Genomic DNA, 20,311 nt, shown 5'->3' on the forward strand with positions numbered 1-20,311 from the left:
GTGCACCACACAAGTATTTAATTCATATTATTTACAAGTGGAAGAGAGGAGAGGCTTTTGGTCAGAGCACAGCAGGCCAGCTAAACATGAAATAATGGGACATTCGTTTATAGAAAAACACACAATTTAATATGAAGAGTAAAGTTTCCAGTTGGTTTAAATTGAGAAGTTTATTTACAGAAATGAATATTCTCCTTGTAGTCATACGACTCGGTTCTTTTCAGGAAATTACCGAGATCTTTTCTACCTTTTGTCAGTTACATGATACGGTCTTGATGAGCGCAGAGCTGCCAGGGGTGACACTGAGTTTCTTGTTGATCTCCAGGGTGAAGACATTTACTGGATGACATCAGCAGTAAAATGCTCTTTGCTTTGCTTCATGCCAAAATAGAAGAAGGGGATTTTCTTTTTTTTTTTTAGTCCCCCCATGTTGAGAGCACCACCCTTTGTTCTTTGTTGCCGCGGTCGGGTGATAACCATCTCCACCGTCCAGCTCAGTGTCGTTATGAAGCTGCCATTTCCAGCAGCTCTGTGCCCTCTGCCCACCTGGAAACCTCACCCACTTTCTATAGCGACAACACCCAAACTTAAAACAGTTGGCGCTAACAGAAAGGTGTTTTATTTAAATCCTCTAAAGCTGCTGTGAAGTTAAACTGAAAACAAACATAAAATCCCTGTCAGTAGAAAATCCTATTTGGATTTGCATCTTTTGATGTGATGTGAGAATCCTGCTATAGATGCATCACATGTGACTTTGATATTTTAAAACAAACAAAAAGCATCATGTATTTGGGTAGAGCCGTCCTCCCTCTGCACACATTGATTCAATTAAAAGCCCCAAATATGATCTGAAGATTATGAGTCACGGCGATGACCTTCAACTAAACTGGTGAAAACTAAAATCGATTCAACTCCACGTCAGGGCAAAACCCCAACATGACTCACTGGTGCACGCAGACAGATACAAGACACCAAACACTCAATGATTAATAGCATAATCAAAAACACATTATAGGAAGTGCATACTGCTCAGTGGGTATATATTTAATGCAGTTGCTTTCATCCACCACCAAGGTATGTACCTGATTTCCAGCTATTCTTTACCACCTCAACACTGGTTATGCTTTTTATTGAGTGAAAGAAAGGTAAACTTCAGTTGAGTATGCAGATGAGTAGAGTGTACGCCTGCTCGTAGTCGCTGTTGCACTGGTCGAGGATGTCCTCCAGGAAGGCTTTGTTGTAGTCTGGAAAGCTGTTCATCAGTTTCATCAAGGACCAGTTGTAGTCAGGCTCCGGGTCTGAAAAACACACAGTAAACACACAATCCTCACAGTTCCCAATTATTCATTATTGTTCCCACAGGGCCCCTGTTGGCAGAGTTTGTCGATTGTCATGCACGACAGCTGGAAGTCTTGCCGTCATATATTTTCTTATTTTCTTTGAGCTGGTACAATTTGTTTTGTTTGCGCACACGCCAAAACATCACCAAACGCTGCGAGGCCATGACCCCAAAATGCTCTTCGCTCAGCTGTTTGACTAAAAATGCACCAAAAGAAAAAAGGAATTCTTAAGTCTGCATTCATTTCTTTCAGGCAAGCCGTCTGACCATGCTGGCACCTAGTCCCTACATCTACCCACACAAGCGGGGCCATTTCTGGGGCCAGAATACAGGCCTGGGAATCGGTGAGCGACGAAAGAAAAGAGGCCATCACCCAGACCAGAGAGGAGATCGGCTCGGGCAGGTAATGACAGAACGCAGAAACGTGACCAGGAGGCTGGTAAAACACAGACTGGGGCCCGACGGCTGCAGCCTGACATGGATTGAGGATGTTGTGGGATTCCGACAAGCAGGACTGTGCCCACAACGTCAGTGCCAGGACCGAAGGTTTGAAATGTTCTCGGGTATTTTAGCTTTAACCTCGGACTGGTGAAATAGCCCTGCCGTGGCTGGCGTTCAGATGGGCAGTTAGTCAAGAATGAAAGGCTGTGGAGAGACAGAGGATGGCTCATAAACTGAGCTTTAGGCTGGGAATTAAAAAAGAAGTGGAATGTGACTTTTTCTCCCCTGCTTTCACTTCAGATACCTCAGCTATTGTCTGTCAGTATGGATCCAGCACCAGTGCTCTTTTCTTCCTGGAAGGATTGTAGGGAGTTTTATATCAGTGTGAACTGACTGACTGTGTTTGGACAGATAGGAAAAGGCATCAGAATATGTCACCTGGGGCTGTGATAAATCTTAATAGACCTTTTTTACGATTTTCTTATCAAACAATTAATTGATCAAATGAGAAAATAAAGGACGGATAATTTGATGATGATAATAATTGTACATTGCGGCCCTAAAGGTCTTTACCATTGTGGAAATAAATCATCATCCCATCAAGTTTCATTATCTAAACAGCTTGAACACACAGCAGTTAAACATAAAGAAAGTGAGCAATGACAAAGAAACAGTGAGTTTCATCCCATGTGGCGTGCACACACGCAAGGAGCAGGAAATGCTTAAGCTTAGGTAATGAACATGACGTTCTCTGTTTCTGTTTTCTTTGTGTATTGTGAGTGGCAGGTATTCGTGTGTGTGTGGCAGCTAGTCAGGTATCAAACTCACGGTGTCGATGCAGGCCAATTATAAACGGGTGTGACTGTTCCTCTTGGCGTGTGTGTTTGGCTGCACGCCGAGAGTCTGTCAGTCTAGCCTGGGTTCAACGCTCCCGGAGAATTTTCCTCCCTGACTGACAGAAGCCTAACAACACACACTGTTAGTGTCTGTGTGTATGTATGTGTGTGTGTGTGTGTGTGTGGGGGGGGGTGTAAGTGTGAGGCTTATGCACTGAAAACTCACACACTGTTTGACACATTGCTCAGTTCATGCCAGGTAAAGGTTTGTGCCCAGAAAGAAGGGAAAATACTTTCTTACACACACACACACACACACACACACACACACACACACACACACACGTTTCCCACAAACTACAAGTATCAGCAGGATTTAAAAGCCAGCAGCTACAGTATCACTACGTACCACACATAACTTCCTCCCTACATTTTTGAAGCATGTAAAGCCTTTGATTTGATTTAACTCAGACTAAACAGACAATCACAGTCCTCTGAGAAAGGATGAGGTGGGCAAGTCTTGTCACAGGTCTGATTTAGGTTCGGTTAACCAGCGTTGAGCCATACTAAAAAAAGGCGTGAGAAACAGCTCACCAGCTTCCTGTGTCCAGCCGGGGCAGCTCTGCTCTGGATCAGGTTTCAGGTGAGCGAGGGGGACTTGTCCCGTTGTGGTGGACGGCTGGTGTCTTAAATGTTCAGAGGCCAAACAGGGACGCTCTGCCTCCTGAACGCCTCTTTCCCGCTTGGTCTCTGTCTCGCTCCCTCCGCCCCGAGCCTCGAGTTTGTCCAGGAAGACTGAGTTCACCCTGTCAAAATATAATGAATCCAAAAAATGGTTCACATAAAACCAGCTAATGTCGTGCTTTATAACTGAGCATGCTGGCAGGCTCCAGGACGTGTTTGACCAAAATATAGTGAGGTCAGTGAACTGCTCACAGCAACGTAACGTTCTCCTGCCCAGCTATTCTGGTTTTATTCCTAAAGGACGAACAAAACAAACTATTAATGTTATTGAGAACAATTTAACTTGTGTAGCTTCTATTTAGCTTGAGTCTCAGTGTCATTTATGCACTGATGTAACCGACGTTTTTATACAACTGTGCTTTTACGTTGCAAAAATTGGAGACAAAACCTCATTACATTGTTAAATGAAAGAGAAAAAAAAAGCTATATAAATGTTCATACCTCCTGTGATCCAGCTGAACTTCTCTCTCACTTTTCTCCTGTTTAATCTCCACAGCCTCAGTCTGACAAAAACAAGAGATTAATCAAACCACACAAGTACAAAGGAAAAGATAGCTCACATTGTAATTTGCCCTTGGGAACCGAGAAAGCTAAAATAGTATCTTATCAGTATTACCTGTAAAGGTTATTATCAGGGGCTATAGTAAATACATACCTGACCCACTGTGCTCCTGATAAAGAAGCTATTAGAGCTATAGTTTTACATGGAAGGTGTAGGTTATACATAGAGTCTTGTTTGCATGTGATGTTGATGCATATTTCACGGGTTTGACAGTGACACAGACTAATTGTTTTAGGCATTTATTAAATATCTAATTACTATTTTACTCACGTATTGCATTGCATATTTTTATGAACATAAGTCTTTGTTAAGCACTTGGATATTATGTCATATGCAAGTACCTTAGACCTTAACAGGATATTTGAGGCTGACGGACAGTAACATTAAACACAGTTCAACAGCTTGGTGTTGATAGCCATGCTCCACGGCTGTCAGGCATTCATGATCCGCTCGAGATGAACTGTAATAACTCATGAAGCAGCATCATCAGATCCAACTTTTAACTTGTCCAGTGATTTGGTTTATGACCAAATACCTGCAAAATACCTTCCCATCAGCCTCGGCTGTACTTTGGTTAGTGCTAATTATCAAATGTTAGCATTGCTAAATCGCTAAACTAAGATGGTGAACATCGCACCGGCTAAACATAAGCATGCTAGCATTGCCATTGTGAGCATATCAGCATGTTGACATTGGAGCTGCTAGCATGGTTGTACACTCAGTGTTAGTAGGCGGTAATGAGTGTGAATGCAGGTGCTGCTCTCTCTCTTTTATCTTTCTCCTCACGTTTAACTGCCTCCTGTATATTTCTGCTTCTAGCCTTAAAGGTAACCTGTAGAGTTTTTGGCCTCTGTTGGCACGATCAAATAATCTCTCAATGAGTCATTTGCATTTCGTTTGTGTCATGCACGCACACAAGGTTGCATACACACATGCACGCAGGTGACGCCATCTACATTCCTGTTAATGGTTTCATGTTATTCCACTGATCCACAGGTGGTGGTGATGGACCAAAAAATGCAGCAATGAGCCGACAGAGGCAGGAAAGAAGAAGAAGAGTGTGAGCCAGTTCTTATGACACAATGCAGGTATTTTATGGGGAAGGAAATGCATTCAAGTGTTTCTCAGGAAACACACAATGGGTTTCAATGAGTAAAGCTGAAAGTATAGATAACTCTTGTTAAGTTTGTTTATGTAAAACTCCACGATCAGTCTGTAATGATCTAAGTGAAGAAATGAAAACATTGCAACAGAAAATAGTTATAGACATTAAAAACAAATATATTCAATAAGTATCAACAGAGCATGACAAACAGAATATGCTTCAGGAATTTAAAGGTGTGAACAAAATAGCAGCAATACCAGCAGCTGAAAAATATTCAAAACATGAAAACAGAGAGATGAGTAACGGAAGGAAACAGGATGTAGAAGGTCAATGAGTTTATTTTTTGTTCTCTGTAATTAGTGAGACTTCCTGTATATTAGTTTTGATTTTAGTTTTGTAAAACAGCTTTATGAGACCTGTACAATGTTGTCGATGAGTCTGTAGCTGAGAAAACTCAAATATCACTCAATGAAAATAACCCTTTTTCTCCTTTTTTTTTTAGAAAAAACAAACCCGCGTACACCTCCATTACCCTCCATCCTCCGTCTGTTTTCCTGCCCCAGGAGAGCTAATGGGTCAGGGAGGGGGTTATTTAGTATGGCACAAGAGGGAGAAGGAGCTCTGCGATCCCATCAAAGCTTAGCATAAAATCTCCCACTCGCACACACATCACACATGTAAACACACCACACACACACGCCCACAAATAGAGGATATGAAGGAGAGATCAATCTGTCTTATGGAGCCATTGCTGAAAGAACAACAGATCCCAGGGTCCCGGTCAGAACCACATCAAGAAGTCCGACTTTTGCTGCTTCGCAGCCACAAGCTTTTATCTCCTAATCTGTGACGTCTATCTGAGAGAGCTGCAGCCTGGGAGAGGAGGAGAGGAGGAGAGGAGAGGAGAGGAGAGGAGACAAGGAGAGGAAAAGACAGGAGAGGTGATGAGATGAAAGGAAAGGAAACAAGGAAAGGAAATAAATGAGGCCAGATGAAACTAGCCAGGACAGGAAAGAGAATGAAAAGAAAGGAAAGAAAAAGGAAAGGAGAGGAGAGGAAGGGAGAGGTGAGGGAAAGAATGTAGGAGAGGCAAGGAAAAGACACGAGAGGAGAGGAGAAGACAAAACAAGAGGAGACAGGAGGTGATGAGATGAGGCGAGTGATATGAGAAGGCGGGAAAGCAGGAAGAGGTGAGTCTTTGTTGCCGGCTGTGACCCTGGTGTCATCATGTGAACTCTATCATCCACTCAGCCTGTCTGTGTCTCACTGTGTGTGTCCCACCATAAAACAGAGACTTCTTTATTACTGTAACTCACTGCTTTCTCTTTCTTCCTACACCACAGTTTGACCCTAGGTCTCTCTTCTCTCTCTCTCTCTCTCTCTCTCTCTCTCCACCACCGTCTTGCCTGGTGAGAGATTTGCATCAGGTCTATGTGAGAAAAAGAGAGAGAGAGAAAAGAAATGCAGGACAATGAGAAAAGCCCCGAAAGATAACATTTCCTGTGTCCACCGAGGGAGCTGTGTGTGCAGTTTAAACAGTGCCGTCAGTCACCACATGCAGAGTGCAGCGAGGGATACAGCGTGTCCTCGGGCTGTTTCCTGCTCGCTCTCTCCTCCTCTGGTGTAACATCACTGACAGGGTGGGTGGAGGAGCGCAGACGCCGTTAGCACTGTGTCTGACTTTCCGACAGAAGCTGTCATCACTCTCCAATAAATGCATGTTTTCTGCGCTAAGAATAGCTGTGATCTCTTCACATTTAAGGCGTTTTGATTTCAAGATTAATGGCAGCAATTACCCAAAAACAGAAGAGTGATTAAGAGGGAAAGTTATTCACAATAAGAACAAGTGGTTGCCCCCCTTTGACTGACAAAAGGCATGCGACTGGTCGATGAGGAGCTTGGGTTTCCTCCAGGTACTTTTACTAAGACAGGTTATTCCACTCTGTTCTCTCCTCGCAATCGTCATGTTGTGTCTCAGTGTGAACTCTGGGAAGTCCCTTGAACTCTGCTAGCCTTCCACTCAATCCCTCCCAGGAAAGGCAAACAGATAGAGAGGAAGAGAGGCTGAGAAAAAGAGAAAAGGAAGCAGAGAAAACAAAGGAGAGTGAAAGGAGCAGACCGACAACATTTAAGAGGCAAGACGGAGGGAGGAAAAAAGCAGTGGCCTATTCCTCTGTGTATTTACACTTCCTTTTGCTCAGCTGTGAGCTTGCTGTACTGCTGTGTGCCCCGGCTCTGACCAGGAGATAATTGCAGGGGGATCGGGCTCCTCACCCCACCCGGCCAAGCGGGGATACTGCTTAATACCCTGCTGCCCTGCATGATGAAAACTCCGCACCCGAGAGTATTTACTCAGAAAACAGCTCAGAACGACGGATCCATCGGTGTGAATTACCACAGAGCTTCAGTCTCCGACCCCACAGCCACAGACATGAGACTTCAAGGCCGAACCCCGGGACCATATGTGTGCATACATGCTGCGTCGACATGCACACGCTGATGCACAGAGTGCGGTGTGTACAAACAAAACATGCGCACACACACACACACACACACACACACACACACACACACACACACACACACACAAATTCTGTGGTTGCTTGCTCACCCTGGATGACGTGTGTGTGGCACTGCTGGATGCCAGTGGACGTGGGGCGCTCCTCTCAAACCTCTGCAGAAAACTCGCCTTTGCCCTGCAGCAAATACACAGTCACACATTTTAAAAAAAGACAAGAATCACCTCCTCGTGGTCGTATCCCTCCGCCACTCAGACTAGTTTCAGGTTACATCCCTGTTTATCCAGAGTCAGAGAACATATGAACCATTCATGTGAAGATTTGTTATAGTTGCTGTGTGAAGTCCTGAGTAATAGCTAAAAAGTATTTTCTGAGGTTACCCTGACCTTGACTTTTGACCTTTGACCACCAAGTCTAATCAGTATGTCTTTGAGTCCAAGAGGACATATGTGCAAATTCTGAAGGGACTCCCTTGAGGAGTTCTGGAGATATTGCGTTCACAAGCAAAAATCGTGTTTTGCTGTCTGATCTACAAGAAAAACTTAAAGTGTTAGAGAGTGAACATGTAAAGGGAAAGATCCCCACACCCTAAATAAAATTAATACCATCAATTAAATGAACTCTATGAAGAGGAATTAGAGAAAAAAGCAAAGTTTGTTAAGGAGCCCTAGGGCCTTAAAACTCCTGTCATGGAGGCTAAGGAAGCAACAGGCAGAGAGCGCCATATTTGAAATTAGAGACCCTAGAACTAAAAAAACATGCCACAAGTGAGAGGACATACAACACATTTTTGAAAATTATTACAGAGAACTATACAGGGAACCAAATACAACCAGCCCTCAGGAAATAAATACATTTCTGGAATCACTAGATTTATCCTCCATAGGTGAAGAACAGAATAAAGCCCTAATGGCAGATATCACAAAGGAAGAAATAGAAAAGGCAATCTCTAAGTTGAAGGCCAACAAAGCACCGGGAACAGACGGCTTTCCGGCCGAATGGTACAAGACCTTTAAAGAACAAATAGTACCGATACTTTTGGATTGCTTTAACCACACACTTAAAGAAGCTGAACCACCAAGAACATGGAGTGAAGCAATCATTTCAGTTATTCATAAGGAGGGTAAGGATAAAAAAGAGTGTAGTGCATATAGACCAATTTAAGTATTGAATATTGATTACAAGTTGTATGCGTCAATACTGTCTAAAAGATTAGAACATATTATACCAGAACTAGTGGACCCAGATCAAACAGGCTTTGTGTGCGAGAGACAGACGCAAGACAATATTAGACGGGTGCTGCATATACTTGAACATGTGACTAAAGGGAAAAACAAGCTGTAGTACTCAGTCTAGATGCCAAAAAGGCGTTTGATTCGGTCCGCTGGGAGTACCTATATTTGACGCTGAAAAGATTTGGATTTACAGACGACTCTATTAGATGTTTTAAAACCCTATATTTTCCCCCAAATGCCATGATAAAAATCACTCACAGCCTATTGAGCTGGAGCGAGGCTGCCTTCAAGGTTGTCCTCTCAGCCCGGCTCTTTTCTCCCTATTTATCGAACCCTTAGCACAGTCAATCAGGGATGACCCGGTAATAAAAGGAATAATGGTCAGAGGCTTGGAGCAAAAGATTTGTCTATACGCGGATGACGTTCTGGATGCTGGACATGCTGAATAGATTTGATTTTAAATGGAACTCAAAGGAGATTAAATATCTGGGGATTTCGAATACCTAAAGATCTATCCAAAATATACGAAAGCAATTTTGGTCCCGTAAGTAAAAACATCAAGTCAGATATCGACAGATGGTCTCAACTGCCCTTAGACATGCATAATAGGATAGAAACAATACATATGAACCTACTTCCCCGACTCATATCTCTTTCAATCCCTGCCAGTAATGATCACACAAATGCAATTTCACGAATGGGATAAGTGGATCTCAAGATTCATATGGGCAGGTAGAAGGCCAAGGATCCAATTCAAAACACTGCAACTGGCTAAAGAGAAAGGGGGCAGATCACTACCATGCCTGGCAGACTATTATAAGGCAGCGCAATTAAAACCACTGACATGCTGCTGCAACCCAAATTATACAGCAAAATGGAAGGATTTGGAAACTTCACAATTAGACATACCGTTACAATCTATACTGGGTAGTAAAACACTGTTTGAGCAGCATTCTAGTGGCCTGAACCAATGGTCTAAAGTCTGCCTCCGTATTTGGTTTAACCTCCTAGGACCTGGCGTCCACATATGTGGCCCTCACATTTTGGGTTCTCTAGACCACAATACTAACTTTTTCTCAACAAGGGCCTGGTGACCACATATGAGGATATTATACTGCCACTACTGCCATATTATACTACAATTTAAAACTAATGTCCTCATATGTGGACATCATTTTTCTCAGGTCCCAATCAACCTATATAGCAAAGAACAGAGCTCGGGTCTTAGGAGGTTAAGGAATGTAGGTCACCATCACTTGAAAGACAGTCTAAGTTACTGAGATGGGTTACCTTTGACCCTGACTTCAAGCCTGCAAGGATTGACGGGAGGTTTAAACATTGGTATAGAAGGGGAATTACTTCTTACTGCTCAATTACATCCAAGGGTGAATTTGATAGTTTTCAGAAAACTTCGGATACATATGGGCAAGAAAAAATAGATTTCTTTAGGTATCTTCAAACCAGGTCTTATTATAACGATCAGATAAAACCACTAGAGGAAAGTGAGACCAACTTAATCGACATATTTGTTGACATGTCCAAAAAAAAGGACAATAGGAAACTTATTTCAAAACTGTACTCCCGTATTCAATCTAATAAGAAACACTCAACAGATAAGGTTAGATTAAAATGGGGGAAAGAATCTCGAACTGTCATCACAGAAGAAGAGTGGTTAAATATATACTCTTTGCAGTCAACCTCCACTAGTTCAGGTCTCTGGAGAGATTTCTGCTGGCCGAATCTGGTCAGATATTTCATAACCCCTAAGTTAAAATGTGTGCAGACAGGGGAGACGGCCAGGGGACTGTGTTGGAGGAACTGTGGTGAACAGCTAGCGGACCATTTTCATATATTCTGGAGCTGCCCAGCTATTCAGCCATAATGGCAAAAGATTACACAAGTAGTACAAAACATTTTTGGTGATGAAATTAACATCTTTTTCTACAATCTACCTGGGTAATATTTTACCCCATATGTTGGGGCCAGACCAATATCTTTTAAAAATATTATTAGCAGCTAGTAAGAAAACCGTAACTCGAAACTGGTTACAGACCACACCTCCGGCAGAGTCAGACTGGATCAATATTGTGACCAATATCCAAAATATGGAAAGGATGACCTTTTCGTTAAATCAACAGACTGATAAATATTTGCACTATTGGGAAAAATGGATTGTGTACATGTCCAAAAGAGGTGCTCATTGAGCCATCATTGTATTTGTAACTCCACCAGTATCACGTCTGAATGAATGTATAGGTGACCGACTGTTTGCTCTATGTCTCTCTGGATGTTGTCTATGTTCCTTCTATAAAAATAAAGTACAAAAAAAAAAAAAAAAATCGTGTTTTGTGAGGTCGCTGTGACCTTGACCTTTGACCACCAAATTCCAATCAGGCTGTTCTCGAGTCCAAGTGATTGTTTTTAATTGTGCCAAATTTGAAGAAGTTCCGTCAAGGCGTTACTGAGATATGGCGTCCACGAGAATGAGACGGACGTACGGACAACCTTAAAACAAAATGCCTCTGGCTCTGGCTGTTGCATAAATCATGGAAACACACAGAAAATAATGAGGAAGTCTTTGTTTCCTCCACAGACACTGCACAGGCCCGGGATGCTGACAGTCCCACAAGGTTGACCAAGTTTGTTTGTCCCGCTCTGACACTGCTCCCCCTGCTCACAAGCCTCTGATCTGCTGTGCTGTCCCATTCCATCCCCATTGTCCCATGTCTAAATCTCTTCATTGTTCCTTCAGGTTCAACATTTGGTCTGCTGTCTCCTTCTTATATTTATCTTGACAGGAAGCCAGACATGCTACTAGACAATCTCCCTCAGAGTCAGTCATGCATAATATTCAGACAGCAGACCTCTCACTATATAATAAAGTGTCTGATGCAGTATCCAAAACACTGAACCGCTTTAAAGGGGTATTCCACTGATTTTACATTTTAAAGTGAGCACATGGAAACAGTTGTACAACGTTCTCTATGGCTCTTGAGTTAGAACCAGCTAACAATAGACCCTGTCAAATTTGTGGTTGTAAAACCAAAAACCATCTCAGTGTAGTTTTACATCTCCTCTCTCAGGCTTCTCTCTGGAGCTCTAGTAACAACAGGTCGGTGAGCCAATCAGAAGAGAGGAGGCTCTGAGCCTCTCTTCTGATTGGCTGACTGTTTTCTGACTGATCCAATAAAAATAAAGCAGATTTCAGGTAAAAACACTCAGAGAAACCAAATCCTGCAAGGTTTGGATGGTGGGTCCAGGTGGGCGGGGCTTGGTGACTGCTTTGTTGTGACATCACAAAGTTCCAGAAGTCCTGACGGCTGGTTTTAAGGCTCAGTTTCTGAATACAGGCTGTGTGCATTTCTCTGTGGACTGAGGCTTTGATACTTTCACAGTATTAATATAGAAGCTAGAGCTGATCTATAATCACACTACACATGGACACACACCTTTACACTGGAGGAGACCTTTAAGGTAATGTCGCTATGGGGGTCAGCCCACAACTTTGATCTGGACTAAAATACCTCAACAACAATTGGTTGGATTTCTATGAATGTTTGAGCGGATGTACTTATTCTCCTCTGGATGCATTGTAATAACTTTGGTGGTCCATGACTTGACTTTTCATCCAGCTCATCTGATCAAAATTTCAATCTGTGCAATATTTTGGTTTATGAACAAACGCATGCAAAACTAATGGCAATGAGCTAATTAGCAAATGCTATCATGCTAACACACTAAACTAAGATAGTACACACGGTTAAACATGCTTAAAATATTAGAATTAAGTGTTGTGACCCTGCTGACATTAGCGTTTAGCTCAAAGCACCAAAATACAGCCTCAGAGAGCTGCTAGCATGGCTGTCTCTTAACCTCTTTTTATCTTGTTTATTCAGTCTCTGTCATCCATCTTTAAAAACGTTCAAATCCTGTTCATTAAAGTCTTCCCTGGAAGTCCAAAAAACAGGAACTCCAGCTGCTTACACGTTTGAATAGGTAAACTAGCGGTGAACCTCATGTCGCCTGATATTTATAACTAATCCGCTCTGTTTCTTCTTTCTCTGCCAACAGAAGACGCGCCTTGATAAAACTCCAGCGATAATTACAGGTCAGCAGAGGGTCAGACATTGGGCGCTTCCTTTGTAAAGGTCTGAAGATCGTGTCATCCGATGCCACATCTATAACCGAGATCCATTGCAGAGCAAGAAAGAACACAACACAAAAAAAAAACCAACACAACACCGCACAGTGACAGTGATGAGACCCAAGTGAACCTGATCCAGGGCTGACCTGAGGTGATCCTGCCTGAACTGCTCCCTCCTGCTCTGCTCCTCCTGTCGGCTCCTCTCCTCCAGGCGCTCAGCCTGTAATGCAACACAGTCGACAGTCACACAGCTGCACACACACACACACACACACACACACACACAGGATGCATGGCATGCAGCCACCACATACAGTAAGTCCTGAAGTTATCTCACTGATCACTGGGCGTAATGATGCTGCAGTGAGGACAGACCTGAGTCACCAGCCATGCATTCAACATATATACATTACAGTACAGTGCATGGGCTGCAATAGTTGCAATAATAATTGTAGTATTTTGATGCACTGTGATAACAAGTTTATAATAGTATACATAAGTTATTTTTAAAATACAACAAACGATTGATTGTAAGACAGTCAAATTTATTTTAAAAAGTCTAAGAGAATGGAGGACCAGGGGTAATAAAGCATTTCTTTAATTTCATATTTTAAAGGCATTAAAAATAGGAATTGTAAAAAGATTTTAAACCTGAAGGATTAATCTATCAACAAATACTTACAAAAACCACTTCAAGCTCTCCATTGACTGTGGGTTTAACCAGCTCTGAAGGCCCAGAGTGTCACGTAAAGGCTACATGACTAAGCTAATCGATGAGCTAATAGGAAAAGGAAAGGCAGCTGGAAATTAAAGAGGGAATCCAGGCTTGTATTCCCATTTCTAAAATTCCTATTCAAATAGTTTTTCCAGTTCTATTATTTACTGTATTTATAAAGGATTTATTTAATGAGTGTTTTTGTAAATCCATTTTTCAATCTGAAGTATTTATTGATGGATTAATCATTAATTTATAAACTCTTCTTACAATTCCTATTTTTAATACCTATTAAATATGAAATTAAGGAAATGCTTTATAACTTTTCCTGTGTCATCCCTGGTCCTCCACATAGGGACGTGTCAGGAGATGTATTTTACAACATGTGAAAAAACATTTCATGTAACACTTGAAACAAAAATGTGAGCGGTTACTGAGGAAGGAGTTGGGAAAGAACCAAGAATGATTGTTTGAGAAGACGACACCTTTATTTATCACTGAAGCCCATTTTCCAACTTTGATGAAATGCTGGCTGAAGTCAAACATGTTTCATTTAGATTTTGAGATCATGTTGTTATCATTCCGGCACGTCTGACGTGTGCAGCCCGACCGCCTGGGCCGCTGCTGTATTTATGTTAAAACGGGAAATCTCCATGAAACCAGATAAAGACGAGGGCTGAGTCTGGGAGCAAGGGTCATCTGAAGCATGCCCAGTCCTTGTGGTTCAGACACTTCATAATTCTCCACCTGGTATTTAACTGCCCCTGTATCCCAAACCGAAGTGGGTGAGGACGGGTTTCTGTCTTCGCCGGCCTCCGGTTAGATCACGTCTGTAGACCGCGATGAGGCTGTTTCACATGCATCTGTTTATTTGCCGGATTACCGAGACATTCCTACGGCTTCGCAGAGGTCATGGCGCAACGGGAAAAGGGCCTGTGGAATAACGCTTTGGTCTTCAGCATTAATCACCACCTCCACATCAACTGCAGCAGTCCATTAAGCACTATTAGACTGAGCCGGGATCCAGATGTGGAGTAGAACATGTCTGAGGACACGGTGAGGAGCCGTCTGTGGCGGCTGGAAACCCACGAGACCATTAATCAGGTGGTTGTCATTGGTTTAATGTTGGGAGTGTGAGGGAAGACTCCGCTCCGGGCCACCAGAGCTCAGCTGCAGCTCAGGTGGAGGCTTGTCTCTACTGACACCTGGAGGCTGAACATGGTACTGCCCATCACTGAGGGAAGTGGTTGTCATGCAGGCTGCTCATCTTCTTACCACTATATTTGCTGTAAGTATTGACATTTTTTTTCATTTGATTGTTTTCTTTAGTTGCAGTGGCCACTTTATTAGGTACACCCTCCAATACAGCTGACCTGCCACAGAGTCGACCTTTATAATGCCGCTAAGGTTTTATCGACACTGTCACAGAAGTGTTGATTGAATTATATGTTTTAGCACTGAGGTCATGAGTCTGATTACTGTCACGCAGTTTCAATCAAATAAAGAAAATGAAAAATGAGAACATCAAATTGGAAGAAACTTTTTTGAAATTTTGGTGTTTACAAATTCCCTTTTTTTTCATTTTTCCTTGTTGATTTGAAGGCGGCACAGAAGGTAAGTATCTCAAAGTAAAAGAGTGTAACATGTTTTTTTTTGTGGTTTGGTTTTGGTTTAAAACAAAAAACTGAAATCAGACGTTTTTTTAGTTTTTGGTATAAAATGAAAAAACAAACTGCCTGAATTTTATCTAATCGTCATGGTTACTGGACTCCATTATAATAAGAGGAGATGTTTCTAATATTCTGTCCACCTCATGTATAGACTTCATCTTTGAATACGACCTCGATTATAAACATATGATTGAATTTACAAACAAAAACTGTTGTTAACCTTATAAAGGTGCAGTAGATGTTAAAGCAGGGCTGGTTTATTGCAGGTGTACATAATTAAGTGGCTGGACCTCTTAGAAGACCGTCCAGGTGTTAACGCTCCCCACTGACTGAGGAACTGAGGAAGCCGAGAGGAGAAACGTCTCCCAAGAACCTGCTGATCGTCCAGTCGCCCTTCGTAAAGCTCTGAGAGATACGACGACGCCACAAATCCAGACTCAACTCTGCTAAATTTAGCATTTCTGCTCTCACAGTTTTGTTTGACGCATTTCATGAATTCTTCATCAACATTCAACAATTAGAAAAAGCCGAGATTTGACGTTTTTTTCCTGCTGATCTCACGGACCATAATGCACTGCAGCCACGAGACACTCGTTATGTTCTGAGTGAGTGGTGCAACTCTTTACTGGAAAGCTCTCGCTCTCTTGCTCTTACTACTGCAGCTGCTTTTGCTCTCTCCACCTCCACTCTCCACACAGTACATTCCTGACGCGGGACTCTGGGCTTTGTCAAAGAGCACTCTGGGAAATACAGGAAATCACTGCGCTGACTGACATAGAAACAGATTAGAGGAGGCGCCAAACCAGTCAATTATCACTTCATCGTAAAATAACTCCCCATTATAAAAGTGAGTTTAATGGTTGATTTTTCTTAGATTTTAATGCTTTGTTGTTAAAGATAATTAAAATAGAAGTAGAAGGGGTGGTGAGTGATTTAAGGTCATTTTTATACTTAACTAAACACACATAAAATGTTTCTGCTAAAAGGCCAAAGTACATATTCTTGTTGTTTTAATCTTGCTCTCACCTTCTGCCTCTGTTCGGCCTTCTTCTTCTGCAGACTGGCCTCCTCTTCCTCTCTCCTCGTCCTGTCCTGCTCCTCCTGCCTCAGCTGGACACGACAGTTTACATTTAATATGTTAAAGGAAAAGCACAAAGTAACTCTGAAATATTTCCCTGCATCTGAAAGGTGGTTTCTGTTAATATCAATAATATAGACAGCAAATTCTCATAGCAGGAGAATTTAGAAAACAATTGATTAGTGTCTTATTAACCAGCCTTATTATTAATAATAAAACGTATGGCTCGTTTCTGTTGTAAGACTATTGAATTTATACTTGTTTTTAAAGGTGCAGTGAATTAAATACAAGGCATTATAATGTAACATATCCCTAGATTTATACAGGATTGCTAATGACCTGGATATTTTTTCTTCTTTATAATCAATATGTTGTTTCCATGTTCGTTTATGATCAATTCAATTTCAACGTCTCAGATCTTTAGTTCAACATCCGTATGTCGATTTACAAGAAACAGAAGTTTATTTTTCTTTATATTAAGAGACAATTTAATGATGTCAAACCAAAGTTTTGAGAATTTCCATCTCCTCTCAAAGGCTTGAAAAAGTTCCTTTAAATTTCTCCCAGAGCAAATTAAATTTGTAACATCTGCAAAAATGACCAGCAGCATTACAAATATCATGAATCACAGATCGTCAGGGTCTTGTCATATTCTGTAGACGACAAAAGACTGATGGGAAGTAGTTGATGCAAATACTTTAATCTGTAAATTCAAAATATATTCAAATATGTTCAAAGCCGCCTGTGATTTGAATGAATGAGCCAGTAAATACCTTCTTCTGCAGTTTGGAGCAACGCAGGTCTGTAAGCTGCTTCTGTCTGGCTTCAGCCAATGATACATCACCACCTTCAACAACAGGTTACACCACATCACATCAGTACGTAAGCATAATTAATAATAATGAATGACGTGATACAGATAGTTAAAGATCATTTGCATTGAGGATGTTTTTTACCCAGCCTCTGTGGAGTCACGTGCACAGAAGAAACTCTGTTTGTCTCTTTCCATTTCTGAAGCTCCTCCTCCTCTTTTTGAGCCACTGCAACCGCGAAAAAAACCCTTAATTACTCTGGAGAGAAATTTCAAACATGCACGAGGATGAAAATAATATAAGTAAGATAGAAGAAAGCGGCAGCAGCGTACTCATCTGCATCTTGCTTCGCCGAGATTCATTTGGTGGGATCACGGTGAATCCACCTGAGCTGAGACGAGGACACAGACACAGAGTTGGAGCAGAATGATTGGTTTAAATACTTTTCTACTCATATTTCTTGCTATAATCATATTATAACTTATTTTATAGCTTATTTAGGCAAAATTCTACCAAAATTAAACACTGCTGCATTTGAAAAGTTTGTTGTCATTTAAACTGTATGCTGTTGTTACCCAGGAGATAAAATAAAGTTCTTGTCTTTGAATGAAGTTTGTTCTGGGCTGAAGGGGTCAGATAAATGAATAAGTGAATAAAAGTGATTTTAATGCAACAAAATTAAATATTGTAAAAGTACAATTTGGATATCCGTATCAAAATGCAGGTATATAACAAGATTATTATGTTTTTATAAATAAGTATGTGGTGTTACATTTTTGCAGAACAGTTTTATTTATGTTTTTGTGTTTTTTGCGTTTTAAATAACCGCATGTGGTTGACAGCACTTGTACTTGCACTTGAGTATTTTTAGATGTTTAATTAGGAACATAAGAGACATGAGACACAGAAAGCGTTGAAAATAAAATAAAAATATACTAGAAGACAAAATAAGATAAATAACGGAGACAAGATATATAACAAAATAAAAGTAGCCACATAAAAGTGCTGAAATGTTGAGGTAGTGTATATTTAAATATAAATATGTATAAATCAAAGCACTTGGTAACAACAATAGTGCAACAGTACAGTGTTAAACAGTTGTTACATATCTCATATTTAAGTTAATAAAGTTTGTTAAAGTTGTGTAGAAGTTGTTAAACTACCCCTCAGGTATAAAGCTGTTAGAATTAATTGCACCTCCTTCAACACTAAAATGCTCCTTACATCAGCCATTAATAATCCCAATATGGTGCTGCCTTCACGGGAGATGGGACTAAAGTAAATTGCTCATGTTGCTACTGTTTATCATAATCACATAAAAGTGATCAGTGTAAATACTGCAACTTAAGTGCACACTTTACTTTTAAGTGCATATTGTTTATTAATAGAGAGCTGGGCAAAATGGTAGTACTGTTTTAAAGTCAGTACTATTAATATATATATTTTTTAAATTCTAGTAACCTATATTTTATAAAATATAATTGAAATCATTAACGTGTTTTCTTATTTTCCTTTGGGAAACACAGGGACGCTAACAGCTTCTGTTGTTTTTTGTGATGAAACGTTCAGTGGCACAGAGTGTTGGGATTTACGGGGAACTGTGAAGGCACCGTTTCTCTCTCTAATTCCGTGAAACGAAAGTGAAAGGAAACAGCAGCGATTCACTGTTCATACAGAAAATGTGCGTAAACGAAAACGTAAACAAAACAAACGGCCTGTGTTTACGTCTGAACAGTGAGTCAGACTTCACGTTGACTCTGATGAAACAGAACTTTTACTCACTACTGAGGCCGTCTGTCGGTCGCAGGTGCATTTCCGCTGCCCGGTGCGTTATTTGAGTCCGGAGTATCAGGTGTTTGATCAACAGCAGGAATGTTTGATGCATCTCCTGACAGGTGAGTGTTTCTCCGGGGGGGGGCTCGGTCTCTTTGGCGCTGATAAGGATCCATTCTTCACACACTGAAATATCCGGACCGGTTCGGTCGTGGTGGTGTTCAGTCCTCAGTGCGGGGCAGCTGCTCGTCCCCTGATCAGATGTATAGTGATCCTGCCACACAGCAGAGTGGGAGGCTTTAATGCAACAGCTCCCCCTGCTGGAGAAACAGAGGAAGTGAAAACTAAAGGAAATGAAGAGTCAGAATTAAATGATATCGGATGAGCTTAATTATCCTGATTACGTCATATATATCTCAACCATAAGGTAAAGTTAAAGTGGCAATTTTGAGCATCTCCGTTTTGTGGTCGTTGGCGGCCTCTGTGGCGACACATGGGAACTGCAGGTTTGTTTTTGAACCACGTGTCAGGACTCCTGGGTGAAAGGACACACGTCACTAACCTTGTGATTTAGTTCATAAAGCTGTAAAATGCAAGGACTCAACCACCAGTGTGTTACGTCATTTAGTGATAGTGACTTAAAGACACTTATTTAAATTAAACTTTAAGATATCACCTCTTCAATTCTGTTTTAACCCATGCAGCACCTTGCTGTTGTTCAGTGCAGTGCACAGTTTTACTTGCACTAACTTCTCACAGTGCAGCAGATAAGCTTGTAAGTGGAAGGTGTGGCTAGTCATGTAAGTCAACACGTGGATATGGTGGGGGCTGCAGTCCCATAAACACAAATTATGTTTCACAGCCACAGCAGCGAATAAGCATCTTAATTAGAACAAAGATGCATTTAAGGCAAAGATATACATGATTATAATGGAGAAATGGGGCAAATGGGACAATTGGTTTGCCTATCTGCCCCACACACCTGAAACCTGACCATGAGTGTTAAATGATCCGGTGCTGATCACTGAGTTTTATTGTTGTTATTATTGTTTGTCTAACTGAAAAACCTCAATCTGCGATGTTTTGGATTAAATATGTGGATTTGAATGAAATATTTTGGGTGTTTGGACGATGTGAAATAAAACTAGATGTTGATGATGTCACCTGATCTTCCACTGTTTCAGGATTAATTTAGACAATAATCCTCAGGTTAATTGATAATGACAGTAATCATTAGTTGCAGCCCTAATTCTTTGTCTTTTGCTGTTTGTGTTTTATTATTTGTATGTTTGTGTTTTGTTCTCTTCTTCTGCATTTTCAGTTGAGTTCAGTGTCCTT

General features: G+C 41.3%; 1 protein-coding gene and 1 long non-coding RNA gene across 3 annotated transcripts in view; one reads left to right on the forward strand and one right to left on the reverse strand.

Moving 5' to 3' along the window:
* Positions 1 to 5,802, forward strand: part of LOC130177803 (uncharacterized) — a 33,043-nt gene extending 27,241 nt beyond the window's left edge. Inside the window, exons 2-4 of one of the 2 annotated variants that reach the window (XR_008829059.1) lie at positions 1,593 to 1,885; positions 4,919 to 5,010; positions 5,530 to 5,802. This is a non-coding gene — a long non-coding RNA (uncharacterized LOC130177803). The remainder of the gene's footprint in view (positions 1 to 1,592; positions 1,886 to 4,918; positions 5,011 to 5,529) is intronic. The other variant, XR_008829058.1, reaches the window with a different exon arrangement.
* epsti1 (epithelial stromal interaction 1) lies at positions 2 to 19,395 on the reverse strand. Its single transcript, XM_056389757.1, has 10 exons — positions 18,983 to 19,395; positions 17,533 to 17,591; positions 17,345 to 17,428; positions 17,162 to 17,235; positions 16,337 to 16,420; positions 13,072 to 13,145; positions 7,639 to 7,723; positions 3,802 to 3,863; positions 3,211 to 3,422; positions 2 to 1,298 (listed from the first exon to the last, which is right to left on the reverse strand). Exons 1-10 carry the CDS (start codon positions 19,147 to 19,149, stop codon positions 1,153 to 1,155), a joined length of 1,047 nt encoding a protein of 348 aa, XP_056245732.1. The 5' UTR covers positions 19,150 to 19,395; the 3' UTR covers positions 2 to 1,152.
* Positions 19,396 to 20,311: the final 916 nt, after the last annotated feature.

Source organism: Seriola aureovittata, chromosome 11 (genome assembly GCF_021018895.1).
Source record: "Seriola aureovittata isolate HTS-2021-v1 ecotype China chromosome 11, ASM2101889v1, whole genome shotgun sequence".
Taxonomy (NCBI): Eukaryota; Metazoa; Chordata; class Actinopteri; order Carangiformes; family Carangidae; genus Seriola; species Seriola aureovittata.